Source organism: Palaemon carinicauda, chromosome 15 (genome assembly GCF_036898095.1).
Source record: "Palaemon carinicauda isolate YSFRI2023 chromosome 15, ASM3689809v2, whole genome shotgun sequence".
In the NCBI taxonomy this organism is placed as follows: domain Eukaryota; kingdom Metazoa; phylum Arthropoda; class Malacostraca; order Decapoda; family Palaemonidae; genus Palaemon; species Palaemon carinicauda.
Window position 1 is genome coordinate 47,176,132 of NC_090739.1, and position 15,000 is coordinate 47,191,131.

At 44.9% G+C, this 15,000-nt stretch overlaps 1 protein-coding gene across 5 annotated transcripts in view; it reads left to right on the forward strand.

Moving 5' to 3' along the window:
• LOC137654602 (chloride channel protein 2-like) overlaps positions 1 to 15,000 on the forward strand; it is a 330,894-nt gene that overhangs the window by 233,688 nt on the left and 82,206 nt on the right. For all 5 annotated transcript variants that reach the window (XM_068388383.1, XM_068388384.1, XM_068388382.1 and 2 more), the window contains 6 exons: positions 1 to 29; positions 367 to 516; positions 615 to 768; positions 1,071 to 1,186; positions 9,152 to 9,266; positions 9,422 to 9,562. The exon at positions 1 to 29 is cut by the window's left edge and continues 74 nt beyond it. In XM_068388383.1, the coding sequence (XP_068244484.1) occupies positions 1 to 29; positions 367 to 516; positions 615 to 768; positions 1,071 to 1,186; positions 9,152 to 9,266; positions 9,422 to 9,562 (705 nt within the window). The remainder of the gene's footprint in view (positions 30 to 366; positions 517 to 614; positions 769 to 1,070; positions 1,187 to 9,151; positions 9,267 to 9,421; positions 9,563 to 15,000) is intronic.

Sequence of the window (15,000 nt, forward strand, 5' to 3'; positions counted from 1 at the left end):
TGGCTGCAACTGTACCTACTAGTAAACAGGTAAGTTATACATAAGTGAATAATTTTCAAAACATTACAAATGTCAAAAATATATTGTAATGCTGTGCAAAGCTGAAGATATGAAATGTTAGTGTAAAATCCTCACAAAACCCCATAAGTTCTGTGATTCTCTCAAATTATTTTGTTAATAAACAAAGTTATGTTTTCATAACAGGAAATATATCTTTAAGTCAAATATGTATTTGAAAAATGTATTACATGATGAATGACTTCCTATGAACAAATATATTATGCTTATACAGTGCACAACATATTGGTAATTTATTTTGTGTTGTATTGATTGTTTAAAAACTGGCAATTTATTTATTTCTTCCAGATTATGTATTTGTTCAGTAATGTGACTTGGACTAAAACTGATGACTCTGCTGTGCTAAGTTTAGAGCAACAAAATATTCTCAAAGTCTGGGTACCAGATTATGCATACGGAAATTTCCACCTCAGTCTCTTTGTCTTCCAAATTGTTACTGTAAGTTAGCTAATCTTCTAACCTGTTTATGTTTTCAATAATAATACAGTACCATAAAAGCTATTTGTTTTAATATTTCATTAAACAATTTATTTCAGATTGTCCAAATAGCAGTAGCGTCAACCTTGCCTTTGCCCTCTGGTATGCTTATTCCACTGTTTAAGGTAGGAGCAGCCTTTGGTCGCCAAATAGGTGAACTTATGGTTGCTCTATATCCACAGGGCCTTGCCCCTGGGACTTTTATTGTACCAGGTAATGTTTTGAGATTTATTCAGTAATTTTCTGTGATTTTACAATGAAATATTTTATAATGTTGGATTTTGTATTAGTGGAAATTTCTGGTGATAAGTGTTCAAAAATCAATAAAAAAAAATTATGATTAAAGCAAAAATGTTACCATTAGTAGTTCAAGTGATCTGACAGCTTATTTTTTATTTACATCTGCAAATGTAAAGTACAGATTACATAAAATTTTTAAACTGTGTAAAAAGAGGAAATAGAACTACATTAGTTAAATGAAATCTTTCCCATTGAAAAGAGATGTATTTTTTCAGGTGCTTATGCCATGGTTGGTGCAGCATCATTTTGTGCTGCAGTCACCCACACTATTTCGATTTCTGTTATAGTTTTTGAGCTGACTGGGCAAATTACTTATGTTATACCAATTATGGTAAGATTCTGCAGTTTTCCATTTTCCAATAAGTGGCATACAGTATTGTGTAATCATTGTTACAATAAAAGTTACTTTCACATAAAATAGGCAGACAGAAAAGAACTTTGGAATTAAGGAACAAATTAAAGTATATTTCTAATAGGTGCTGAGAAAAGCAAACAAAATATATGTACAGTAAAGCAATTCTGGAGAAGCTTAGCATCATAGGGTTTGCCATTAATGTACTCAATGTCTAGGTAATACAATATGTGTAGATGGAAGATTAATTTCTATAGAATATTCACTGATGAATAATTAGCCCGGTGTTTAAATATTCAATGATTTCGTAACGGGATTTGCAATCTTCATACAGAAATTATAAAAGCAGCACAGATAGGACAGCACAGGTGGTTTATGTATAATTCTTGATATACTGTTCACTTGAATTCTGATTCAAAGCCAAGACATTTGAAATTGAAGTACAGTACTGTAGTTTATTTAATAACTTTTCTTGCATTTTTTGGCTGAATAAACGGATTTTGAGCGAAGCGAAAAATCTATTTTTGGGCGAGATGGCCATGTCGTCCTGATGGAAGGTTCCTTTAAGTAGCTTCCTAGGGTATATATGACTACAGTGATATTCCCAGAGAATTTACCTTTAGGTCTCCAGAATTCTAACTCCTGGCGCGAATATCCTTAAAATTTCTCTCAAGGATATCGCATAATATCAGGGAACGTATATTTTGATACGACACATAACAATCTTCTCCCCGAATAGCGTTTTCGCTTCGAGGGGGAAAGTGTCAAAAATAGAAGGGGAGCCGTTATTAAGGTACCCTTCCTCCATTTCTACCTTAAGTATCTAGATGGCACCATTGTCGCCGCCATGTTTATTCCTTGTAGCGTTGAGCAAGGTGCTACAGATATAGTAGTTTCGGGAGGGATCCTGCTAAGCCTTTTCATAAAAAGGAGGGCGGGTCCATCAGGACGACATGGCTATCTCACCCAAAAATAGATTTTTCGCTTCGCTCAAAATCCGTTTTTTAGGCTCAGGCCATGTCGTCCTGAGGTCTGGCAGAGGGACCAGCCTCGGCTGCAATTCCAATACCAGAGGGAACCAATTGCTCATCGGCTACTTGGGAGCCACTAGGGCTGCTGTTTCCTGAAAGGATCTCAGCTTGTTGAGGAACTTCAACAGAAGGTTGGCTGGAGGGAACAGGTAAATCCCGGTCCATCTGTTCCAGTCGAGGGACATGGCGTCCACCGCTTCCACTAGAGGGTCCTCATATGGGGCCACATAATGAGGTAGCTTCTTGTTGTCGCTCGTCGCGAAGAGGTCGATCTGCAGTTCTGGTACTTGACGTAAGATGAAGGAGAATGATCCTGCGTTTAGGGACCATTCTGACTCTATCAGCGTGAGCCTGAATAGAGCGTCCGCCATCACATTGCGGAACCCTTGAAGGTGACCTGCTGATAAGTGCCATCTCTTCTTTTCCGCCAAGCGGAAGATGGCCAACATCACTCGGTTGATTTGGGGTGATCTAGAACCTTGACGATTCAAACATCTCCTGTCACCTCGCTGTCCAGAATCAGTCTTATGTGGACTGAATGGCGAGGGGACAATTTCTTCAGCGTGAGAAAGACTGCCATGGCCTCCAAAATGTTGATGTGGAAGATCTTGAATAGAGAGGACAAAGTCCCTTGGACTTTCCGTTGGTGAGAGTGACCTCCCCATCCTTCCTTTGATGTGTCCGTGTGGATGATGACTGAAGGTAGAGGTGCAAAGGTACCGACCTCTCCAGGTTCTTGGCTTTCGACCATGGCTTGAGAAGTGATCGTAGTCGAGTTGGTATCGTTCTTCTTAGATCTCTTCGAGCGTTTGATGCGTGTCTTCTCCAGACTCCTGATGCATCCTTTAATTGTGCTCTTAGCACCAGGTCTGTCACTGATGCAAACTGAAGGGAGCCCAGCACTCCCTCCTGTTGGCGTCTTGATATCCTGTCAGATTTCAGTAGTCTCTTGACAGATCCCGCTATCTCTCTCCTCTTCTTTGATGGAATGAAGAGGCGGTGTGACTGTAAGTTCCAATGTATTCCAAGCCATTGAAACTCCTTAACTGGAGATAGTCGAGACTTTTTGACGTTGATCTTGAATCCCAGATGTTCCAGGAACTGGATCACTTTCTTGGATGCTTGCATGCATTCCGTCTCAGATGCTGCCCACACTAGCCAATCGTCCAGGTAGGCTACCACCTGGACACCTTCTAGGCGTAGTTGTTGAACGACTGCATCTGCAAGCTTTGTAAAGATCCTTGGGGCTATGTTAAGTCCGAAGGGCATGGCTTTGAAGACGTATTTCTTCTTCTGTAGCCGGAATCCTAGGTAGGAGGAGAGTTGGGAATTGATTGGAATATGCCAATAGGCATCTGCCATGTCTATGGAGACTGTGTATGCCCGTTTTGGCAGCAGGGTCCTTATGTGTTGAAGGGTCAGCATCCTGAACACGTAGTTTTCTATGAACTTGTTGAGTGGCGACAAGTCCAGAATGACACTGAGTTTGTCTGAATCCTTCTTGGGAACACAAGACAGCCTTCCTTGGAATTTGATGGACTTTGCCCTTCTTATCACCCGTTTGCTCAAGAGTTCTCGGGTATATTCTTCCAAGACGGGGTTGGAGTGTTGGAAGAATTAAGGAAATGATGGTGGAGCTGTCCTCCAACTCCAACCTAGTCCATTCTTGATGAGGCTGTGGGCCCAGGGATCGAAGGTCCAGCGATCCTGAAATGATTGAATCTTCCTCCTGCCAGAAGCATCTCATTGCTTCGGTTGTCCGGAGGACTTGCCTCCTTGACCGCGCCCTCCCCTACCCCCTCTTCCTCTTGAAGGGCGTCTAGAGGAACCTCTATTTGACCCTCTACCTTTAGGGCGAAAGATAGTGGTCTGCCTCTCATAGGTGGGAGTAAAGGCTGGTGACAGGGTCACCATCTGTTAGGTGAGTTGGGGTTGTGCCACCATCTGGGGCACCGCAGTCATCGGAAGTTGTTGCTGTTGTCTAGCAGGGCGAGAGGGCAACCTTGTCCTGTTTGTCTTCCTCTTCAGTTGGGGACCCTCATCCAGGGAAGACTTCCTTTTAGCCTACATGCCCCACTTTTGGAGAAGATTCCTGTTCTTCGTGGCAGCCTTGTCGACTATTTCCTTGACCACTTCTCTCGGGAAGAGGTCCTTTCCCCAGATATTGGAAGATATCAGCTTCCTGGGTTCGTGCTTCACCGCAGCCGAAGCAAACACGAACTCCCTACATGCCCTTCTGGCCCTAACGAAGCCATATAGGTCCTTGACCAGCGTTGCCAAATGGGATTTGGCCACGACCATAAACATGTCTGGGGATCTATGATCACTTGCCATTGCCTCCTAGGTAATTTGGAGGGATAGAGATGCGGCAAGCCTTTCCTTTGTCTCTTGCTCCCTACTCAAGAGAAAGTCAGACAACTTAGGGAGGTTTTCACTGAACTGGCGTCCAGCAATATCCGCCTCCAACTTCCCAACTGAGAAGGTAAGATGTATATCCTTCCAGTTTTTGTCATCCGTGGCAGAGCTAGAGATAAGGGTCTACACTCCTCAAGTGTAGGACAAGGTAGCCCAGCTTCTACTGCCTTCATCCCTGCCTTGAACCCTTTTTCCGCAAAGGGAAAGGCCAGTGTAGCTGGAGCAAGAAAAGAAGGGTGCTTCTTACTCAGGGCTGGCACTTTAGAACTAGTGAAGCCCCTGTCTTTCAGACTGCTAGCCATTAAAGCCTGATCGTTTCCATGGTCAAGAATTATGACCTCTTTCGGCTCCTTAGACACAGGTTCCGCCTTCAGACAGACAAAGGAGTCTGGGTAAGACTCAAAGCTGGGCCAAAAGTCGACATCTTCAGTGAGGACGGCTCCCAGCTTCTCTGAAATAAAGATCTTCCCGTTTGTGATCGGCATGTACTCTGCATGCCTCCAAGGGTTTACTTCAGAACATGAAGGAAGATCCTTCACATCGAGTCTCTTGTGAGACTCGCGGGACGCTGTGAGATGGTGTATCTCCTTCCTCAAAGCAGCTTCCGTTTCTTCATTTTGCTTCTGAAGACTCTCCGTCATTGACATGAGACTAGCCAGGACTTTTCCCATTTCATCAGATGGAGGAGCAGAAGACGTATAGGGCGCTGGTTCCGGGGCGGGAACTGACGAAACGGACACCGATTCGACTTCATCCTCTTCGGTCTCAGGAGCCAAAGTAGACTCCTCTTCCTGACCCTCCGCAAGAAGGTCCTTCTTGGTGTCATCTGACACCTGACATCCTCTCATATAGCTGGATGTCCTTCAGCGCGTCCGAAACATCCGTATCCACTGAAATCTGGACGCAAGGGATCTCAGGGTGAGGCTGTGGTATGACGGCATCCGCAGATGCCTTAGGGAACAGATAGGCCCGCATCCGTTCATTTGGTAGGTAAGGCCCCGTGGCATTCTCCTGGAAGCCACGGACCCATCTACGCAGCTTACTCCGTGCTGCATCCCTTGACTCCGTTATCTTGGGGTCATCAAAGGCCTCAGTAACCAAGGCTTTGCATACATTACATACCTGGGGGTCCCAATACTTGAGAGTTCCCTTGGTGATAGAACAGAGGGAGTGCGCCCTGCACTCCTCGTGGCCGCAGAAGTCCTTGCTCCTGACGTTGCAGGAGACTTGCAGGCACTTAGGGTGGTCCTCCTGTAAAGAGAGGAAAACTAAATGAGTATATGCTAGTTCATCTCACTTGATAAACTATATAAATATTATTATTAATATTTTGCATTTTATTGCATATAGCTTAGGATAGACAAGCTAGAAACGAATTAGGAAAGACACATACGTGTGTTTCCTGTCCAGCCAATTGCTGTGACCTCCCTCAAAATTAAAGCCTAGGGTTACCCTATTCAGGAGGCCCAATGGAAGAGTTCTACCCTGTAAGGATAGATAAGTGTAACTCAACACTGACTTCCCAAAGGTTTTAATAATGAGGGTCATTTGTAACTGATCATCTATCAGTGTATGGAAAGAAATTTCCTTTCCTTATATAGTATGGTCTCAACAATAGACTGTGCATGGACACACAGAGTATGCTAGAAATTTAACTACTATGTTGGAAATTTAACTACTGTATACTTTATACCATAGTTTTCTGTTTGCAGTATGATCTATACTGCAAATATACTGGCTATTGTACAGTCATATACTGTAGTTCTAGCCGGCATGTTGCCAGCAAGACTAGCACCTGGGGCACAGTTCAGCCGGCGCATTGCTGGCTGGTATGGTGGCTGGCAGCGGGTCCCCAGCTGTTGGCGCACTAGTCCAGCTGGCGTCTTGCTGGTCAGGGTAGTGGCCGGCAGCCTGAACCCGGCCGGCCCTTGTCGGCCAAGTCAGTTGTGCTGGCGGCTCGCTGGCTGCCGGCGCACTAGTCCAGCCGGCGCCTTGCCGGCTAGGGTAGTGGTTAGCAGCATTAACCTGGCCGGCAGCTGCCGGTTAGGTTAGTACCCGGCGGCACTAGCCGATAGAGAGAGAGAAAGCAAGGAGTGAAGGATGATGTAAGAGCTCTGTCTTACTGCCTTCCTCCAGAATGAGGGTTCAAATGGAAGGGGAGAATATATTGTTCAGGCTTCCACCTATCCACAAACCATTGCCGGTCTCTGCCGGCCACAGGTCTGTGAATGGCAGTCCAAGAGAGGACTGAAGAACACTCTACAGTAAAAGGATCCTCTGCTGGCAGCTGGCCCAGCCGGCTCAGCTTTCCCGGAGCCTTGCTGAGCGACTAGTCTTCTACAAGCAGACGTCCCAGCCGCCCCCACAACCTGCCGGCAAGCGGTGAGATTGTAGGACAACGGCCAAAGTGTTGCAATGGCTAGGCCATCACTAAAAGACAAAGGGGGGGGTGGGAAGGGTCCTGTATGAGGCGTGGAAGGAGCCAACAGGGTTGCCGGTTCATCCACGCCTTTAAGAAACTCTTGTTTTGGTATCGGCGCCATCGTAGGCGGCAGGATAATATCTATTCTCCAGCCTAGGATCTGCCAATACACTTAAGGGGCCGGCAGCAATCTTGCCGCCACCCCTTAACAAAAGAGAAACGGAGTTCCAGTGCCGGCGCCATCCTAGGCGGCAGAAGAATGTCTATTCTTCAGCCTAGGGTCTGCGATCACAGGACTAGTCTATTAGACCACAGGGAGAAGGTGGCAATATCATATAACCCCTTCAGGTGCAGTCTAGGGAGGTCTAACCTCCTATGCCGGCAGCGTAGTCCGACAGGGGAATGACTATTCACCCTGCCGGCCAGCTGCCAGCAACAAGACTATGTACTCCGAAGTTCTGACCGAAACCCAAAACCTGGTATCTGCGGCTAAGGGAAGGGACAGAAAACCCTAGCCTAGTCCTGCCTGAATGACAACTCGAGGCACGACTAACTAGGGTTGTAGCCTAAGGCTACACTCAGAGGGATTATCCTTGAATTTCCACTAGAGACGAATATCGCTTTATATGATAATTCTAGGAGATATCTATCTCCGCCTGAATTGATAAAACGATACATGAGGGTAACCGGGGAACATGTATAAAAGTATACTAAAGCCACTAGGCTAGTAGCCTAGTGGCAGCGAGAATCGACTACTGTACCTTAATCACCGAAACACACTCTTATACTATCTCAGAAGAGGAAATTTTATATGCAATCAATGTATCTCACTTGTATAAATTGCCTAAATAGCTTCATTTAAATTTAATAACACTAGGAATGTCTATTATATCATGCATGAAAGTAAACTAAAACGCCTAGGCTAGGAAGCCAAGCATATGCAAGGACCGGTTACTTAAATCGCCGAAACTATTACGAATACAATCGTCATAATATAATTAATTCCTAGCATTGAAGACTAAATAGCTATAGTTATTCATGCTATTTATACCGGGAAAGTCGTTCTGGCTAACTAAATAACTCATGCGTTACGAACGACAGCGCCCATGACGCCTCCGGTTCAGGCAACAGCTCTTCCACTAAATTTAGCTTGATTTGATTTAATTTCACTGTGAGGCAAGAGCTAAAAATTTATTCACTGTAAAGATCAAATGGTCAACTTTCCAGAGGCAGAAGAGGCTGGAGATTGCATGATAAATCCAATAAATCCAAAAGTAACGAGTGAGCAACCGGGAAAATCACCGAGCGAAACCGCTTCAGATAAAGGAATAAACATGGCGGCGACGATGGCCCCATCTAGCTACTCAAAGTAGTAACGAAGGAAGGGTACCTTGATAACGGCTCCCCTTCTATTTTTGCCACTTTCCCCCTCGAAGCGAAAACGCTATTCGGGGTGAAGATTTCTATGTGTCGTATCAAGATATACATCCCCTGATATTATGCGATATCCTTGAGAGAGAAATTTTAAGGATATTCGCGCCAGGAGTTAGAATTCTGGAGACCTAAAGGTAAATTCTCTGGGAATATCACTGTAGTCAAATATACCCTAGGAAGCACTTAAAGGAACCTTCCATCAGGACGACATGGCATGAGCCCAAAAAAGCTGCATAAAGTAGGAGTCACTGATTAGGCACTAAGGAAGTTTTACTTGGTGAATGCCAATGTTATTCTTTGGTTGTATGTTATCAGGATTTTATGGTTTTAATATTTTGGCTCTTCTAATATTTTGACAGCATTGCATCTGAGTATTAATAACTTGAGCTGAGCATAATTCTAAGGAATTTACAATTTCATAAGGAATGAATATAAATGAACCGCAGAGGAAATAAAGATTAATTTAAATGTGTGTTGAAGGCATACTAGCCTCCTATTTTTCACTCGTGTTGTATTGAAAGCATGCTATTCCCTATTTTCACTTAAGTTTTTATTTATTTGTATGTAGTGTGATATTTGAATAAGATGGCACATCTGACTGTATTAATGTAGGATGAGGAATAAATTATTACATTATTTCAGATTGGAGTATTGATATCCAACTGTATTTCTTCTCTTCTTCAACCATCTATATATGACAGCATGATTCGGATAAAAAAGTTGCCCTATCTGCCAGATATCATTGCTACCACCTCAGGTAATATTACTGATACATTACACCTCAGAATTATTATTTGGCATAATTTTACGTAACAAATGTATATTTATTGACTCCAACAATTTGATATTTTTCTTTGTCTTATTATAGTTTGTATATCTTTATTAATCATTAATTTTTTATGCTTTTCATAGCTGATGTTTACAATATCTATGTTGAGGACATAATGGTGAGGGATCTTCAATGCATATGGTATGGTATTACGTATGTGGAACTAAAGAAAGTTCTGAAGGAAAATCGTAAGCTCAAATATCTTCCACTTGTAGATAAGCCTGGTAAGTGTTCTGGATTTGTGTACTAGAAGTCCTGGTCAATTGAAAATATAATATTTGTTATAAATTTTTGAGGGATTTCTTTATTGCAGTCATGTCAGAAGTAAATGTAATTTGAAATATGCTTCCAGATTGATGGAGGGTAATGACTTGAGACAAAAAGTAATCAGGATACACAGTTCTTTGCATGGAACAGTTGCTTAAAAAATTCTAATTGATAGTTTGTCAAAACTGTTTATAAATTCATTTTGTGTTGCCTAACATTATGATACTACAATATAGTTTTCAATATTATACTTACCCGATGATCATATAGCTGTCAGCTCTGCTGCCCGACAGAAAAAACCTACGGGCGGAATACGCCAGCGATCGCTAGACAGGTGGGGGTGTACATCAACAGCGCCATCTGTCAAGTAGGTACTCAAGTACTCGATGTCAACAAAGAACCAATTTTCCCTCTGTCGTGCCACTGGCAAGACCTACTAAATACGCCGTCCCTAACTGGATTTGTTTTCACAACGATTTGGTGAAGTACACTATTCCAGTTTTGAGCTTTCGCTATGCAGGGGTTTTTTCTTCATTTCAAAACTTGAACTCGTTTTGGATAGATTTAATTATGGTGACGAAGAGAGTATGGACTCTCTTTCACTTTTAAATGGCCGACCCTTCCCTTAGACGGAAGTGTGTTTAGGTTTTTGGTAATTTTGCTTAACACGTTATAGATCCATTTATTTTATATCTCCGCCTTTTTAGGCCTCTTCGATTAACTTTCCAATTATCATAAACTTATAAAAAATAAATTTTTATGTTTGTTTATATGCGACCTTTCCTAATAGTAGGCGGTCCTAACTTGGAACCGAAGTTAATTAACATTGAGCCCGTTATATCGTATTTAACCTTTAAAGAATTTAATACTTTTTTAATTTTAATGTTTTATGAAAGAATTTCTTTGATAGTCTCGTACTGTTTTCAAAGATGAACTAACGTTTAGTTTTTAGTCTCCGCAGTTGTTGACGTTCAGAACGTTCAACTTGCGCTCTATCGTTACGATAGAGAGAGAGTGTATCACGGTTTCACTTTGCAGTAAGAGTAAACCGATTCTAGCGTTTCGTTCATTCTTTCTTAGCTTATATGGTTTAAATTCTAAATAAAGGAACTTTTTATTTGGGAAACCTTTCAGTTTTTTCCTTTAGCAAAGAACATGTTTTAACGATATATAATTGGGCTCTTCTCTCAGGTGCTAAATCAAGAGAGAAGAGAGAGAGAGATAGAGACGGAGGGAGAGAGAGGAGAATAACGTTTCGTTCAAGCGGGTAACGTTGTTCTCGTTTTTTACTCTTCTCCCTAGTCGCTGTAGGGGAAGAAGGTAAAACGTTTCTAGGGTTTTATTCTTGTTCCCAGGCTTAATGCGGTGAGAGATTGTAAACGTAGTTTATTTGATCTAGTGTTTAGTCTCTTTTCCAGCCACTGAATTCTTTATCTTTATTTATGTTTTTCTGTTGCATTGTAAAACTGTTTTCGCAATTACTACCTTTTAATGAAGGATAGGATTGCGTGTTTCAGGTAGAAATCAGTTAAAGTTTCGATTTCAGTGAAATAAGTGCAAACAGAAAATCAAAAGTGATAAAGTGATATGCGCAAGGTGTTACAGTGTTGCGTCCGAGGGTTCGTCTGTTCGTGCCAGTTGTTCACCTAGTCCGGGACCTCTTACAAGCTCCCAAGCCCAGGGGAGAAGTAATGTCGAACGACTTATGGGTTCCACAGGCCTTGATCGACGAACAGACGTTTTTCCCTCCGTGGTTTCGGGCGTATCTACACACGTTAGCCGACGTGAGATCGCCCCACCCACACAAAGACGAGAGAGCCCATTTATTCCTCGTCTGCGGAAGAGGTTTCTCGTAAGAAACCATGGACCAAATCTTGCAGCTTTTAAGGCAATTCGGTCCCTTCCGCGCAAGTCCAACGGCCTAGGTGTAGCCACTGGGTCAGTTCGGACTCGCTGCAGTCATCCGACAACTGCGCACCTCCCAAGAGAGCCAAGGTGGTACCGCAACAGGCAGTAACTCCGTCTGTTGCCGCACCAGCTGTTTTAGACCCTCAGTCACAACGGACAGTAGCTCCGTCTGTTGCCGTTTTTTGTAGACCCTAAGTGGTCTTTACTGCAGTCTATGCAGACTCAGTTAGCTGCGGTTATGCAGGAGTTTCGTGCGGAGAAGGTTGACACTGCTCTCGTTAGCCTACAACCTGCCACGGTTGTGCGCCCAGCTCACGCTGAAGCTGCCTGCTCCCACACTCCGGCTGCGGAGAGCTCCACCTCCGATGCACAATCGACCCTGCCAGACGCATGTTAACGTTAGCCGACGTGCGGCTCCCTCCGTTAACATGCGTGAGCTACCGCATCAGCAGTGGGAAGGTGGAGTCAAGCTGCCGTGTTTTGACGCGATGCGTTAGTTTCCGCAACCCACGGCAGTCCCCACCACGCACCACCACTCCGCTTTGGTTGTTGCCTGCTCCCACACTCCGACTGCGGAGAAGGTTGACGATGCACCCGTTTGCCTACAACCTGCCACGGTTGTGCGCCCAGCATGGCTGCCTGCTCCCACACTCTTGTTGTGAGAGCTCCTCCACCCATGCGCAGTCGACCCTGCCAGACGCATGCTGACTCCCACAGACACACGGAGCACTCCGTTGCCGTGCGTGAGCTACCACAAGCTGCCGTGTTTTGACACGGTGTGTCAGCCGCCGCAACCCACTGTGGTTACCGCCACTCGCCCGCAGCAGACTAGTCAGTCAGGAGTTGAGGCTTCCCCACACAGCTTTGGTTGTTGCCAGCTCACAGACTGTCTAGCAGTTACATGACGTTGCCTTCTGGTCTGCTACTAATGCACCAGTGCTGTATGTCCTCACGCACCTGTTGTGGTTGACAGTTCAGTTTTTGACAGTTCACAGACTGTCAAGCAGTTACATAACGTTGCCTTCTGGTCTGCTGCTTTTGCACCAGTGAGACCCTCACTGAGATAACCTAGCTTTTCTCGGACATGGTTCCTGTAGATGAGAAAGTGCTGTTCTCCCTCCTTCTGATATTCCTTTGAGGACTCTGTCATTTGGAGAGGAGCCTTAAGCTGCTTAGCCTCCTATGGACTTTAATTAAAGCATAACAAGGCTTCCAGGGATGGTCAATGGTTCCGCTTCAGTCGCTAACCCCGTCTGTTGCCACACCTGCTCCCATAGACCCTAATGGGCTTTGTTGCAAGACATGCAGTCCAAGCTTGTGTCCTTGATAGAGGATTTTTTACGGAGAAGAACCTTCTAGCCAACAACCTTCCTACCGGTTGGTTGTACGCCCTGTTGACGCTGAGGTATCCTACTCACGTCCGCCAGTTGAGATGGTTCCTCCACCGGTGCGACCCAGTGTGGGTTGCCAGTCGCACGTTGACGTTAAGCGACCCTCGGAGGTGGTTGTGGACGTTCAGTATGTCACTAGGAAGACGTTCAACAACCAGCAGAGGTGACTTGTTGTGACGCAGTGCGGCAACCTCAGCAACCCTGTAGGGGGTTGACTGCACAACCCAGACAGTCTAGACAGTTTCGGGTTGACGCTGTACTTCCTCGCGTCCCCATGGTTGACAGTTCACAGACTGTGCAGCAGTACCATGATCTTGTGTCCGGCTCCGTCACGCATCCACCAGTGCGACCGGATTCAGCGAGTCAGACGTTGCCCACTCCGTTGCCGTTTCCTCATCAGTTTCGGATGAGGAACCCTCTGATGAGGACATTGCTGAACAAGACGATCAACCCCCAGCCCTGCTATCCATCCAGAAGATGCTGAAGAAGGAACACTGCCCTGTCAGGCTGTGGATGAGTCTGGTTAGGACACTGTCATCCGTGGTTCAATTTGTGTCACTTGGAAGACTACACCTCCGTCCTCTTCTGTATCATCTAGCTTTTCACTGGAAAAGGACAAGACGCTAGAAGCGGTCTCGATCCCGGTTTCCGGAAAGATAAAGTCTGGTCTGACTTGGTGAAAGGACTTTATCAACCTTTGAAAGGGTCTTCCCCTGACTGTTCAGACAACCAACCACGTTCTCTTCTCGGACGCATCGGACGTAGGCTGGGGTGCGACATTAGGCGGTAGGGAATGCTCGGGATTATGGAACTCGAGTCAAAGGACAATGCATTTCAACTGCAAGAAGCTTCTGGCAGTACGTCTGACCTGGAAAAGCTTCAGGTCTCTCCTTCAAGGCAAAGTGGTGAAGGTGAACACGGTCAACACCCTGCTTTGACGTACATCTCCAAGCAAGGAGGGACCTACTCTCTGACATGGTACGAGTTCGCAAGAGACCTTCTCTCCTGTTCAACAGGTCTAGACTTTTCACTAGTAACGAGGTTCATCCAAAGCAACTTGAATGTCATAGCAGATTGTCTCAGTAGGAAGGGACAAATAATTCCAACATATTGGACCCTCCACAAGGATGTATGCTAGAGACTTTGGGCCACCTGGGGCCAGGCAACCATAGATCTCTTCGCAACCTCGATGACCAAGAGGCTCCCAATACTTTGCTCACCTATCCCGGACCCAGCAGTAGTTCATATAGATGCCTTTCTACTAGATTGGTCACATCTAGATCTATATGCATTCCCTCCGTTCTAGATTGTCAACAAGGTACTGCAGAAGTTCGCCTCTCACGAAGGGACAAAGTTGACGCTAGTTGCTTCCCTCTGGCCCGCGAGAGAATAACTCACCGAGGTACTTCGATGGCTAGTAGACGTTCCCAGAACACTTCCCCTAAGGGTGGACCTGCTACGTCTGCCACGCGTAAAGAAGGTACTCCAAGGCCTCCACGCTCTTCGTATGACTGCCTTCAGAATATCGAAAGACTCTCGAGAACTAGAGGTTTTTCGAAGGAGGCAACCAGAGCGATTGCTAGAGCAAGGAGAACATCCACCCTTAGAGTTTACCAATCGAAGTGGGAAATCTTCCGAAACTGGTGCAAGTCAGTATCCGTATCCTCGACCAGTACCTCTGTAACTCAAATAGCTGACTTCCTCTTATATCTGAGGAAAGAACGATCTCTTTCAGCTCCCACTATCAAGGGTTACAGAAGCATGTTGGCATCAGTCTTCCGTCACAGAGGCTTAGATCTTTCCAACAATAAAGATCTACAGGACCTCCTTAAGTCTTTTGAGACCACGAAGGAGCGTCGTTTGGTTACACCTGGTTGGAATTTAGACGTGGTTCTAAGATTCCTTATGTCAGACAGGTTCGAACCACTTCAATCAGCCTCCCTGAAAGATCTCACCTTTAAGACTCTTTTCCTGATATGCTTAACCACAGCTAAAAGAGTCAGTGAGATTCATGCCTTCAGCAAGAACATCGGATTCTCATCCGAAACGGCTACATGTTCTACAACTTGGTTTTCTAGCCAAACACGAGCTGCCTT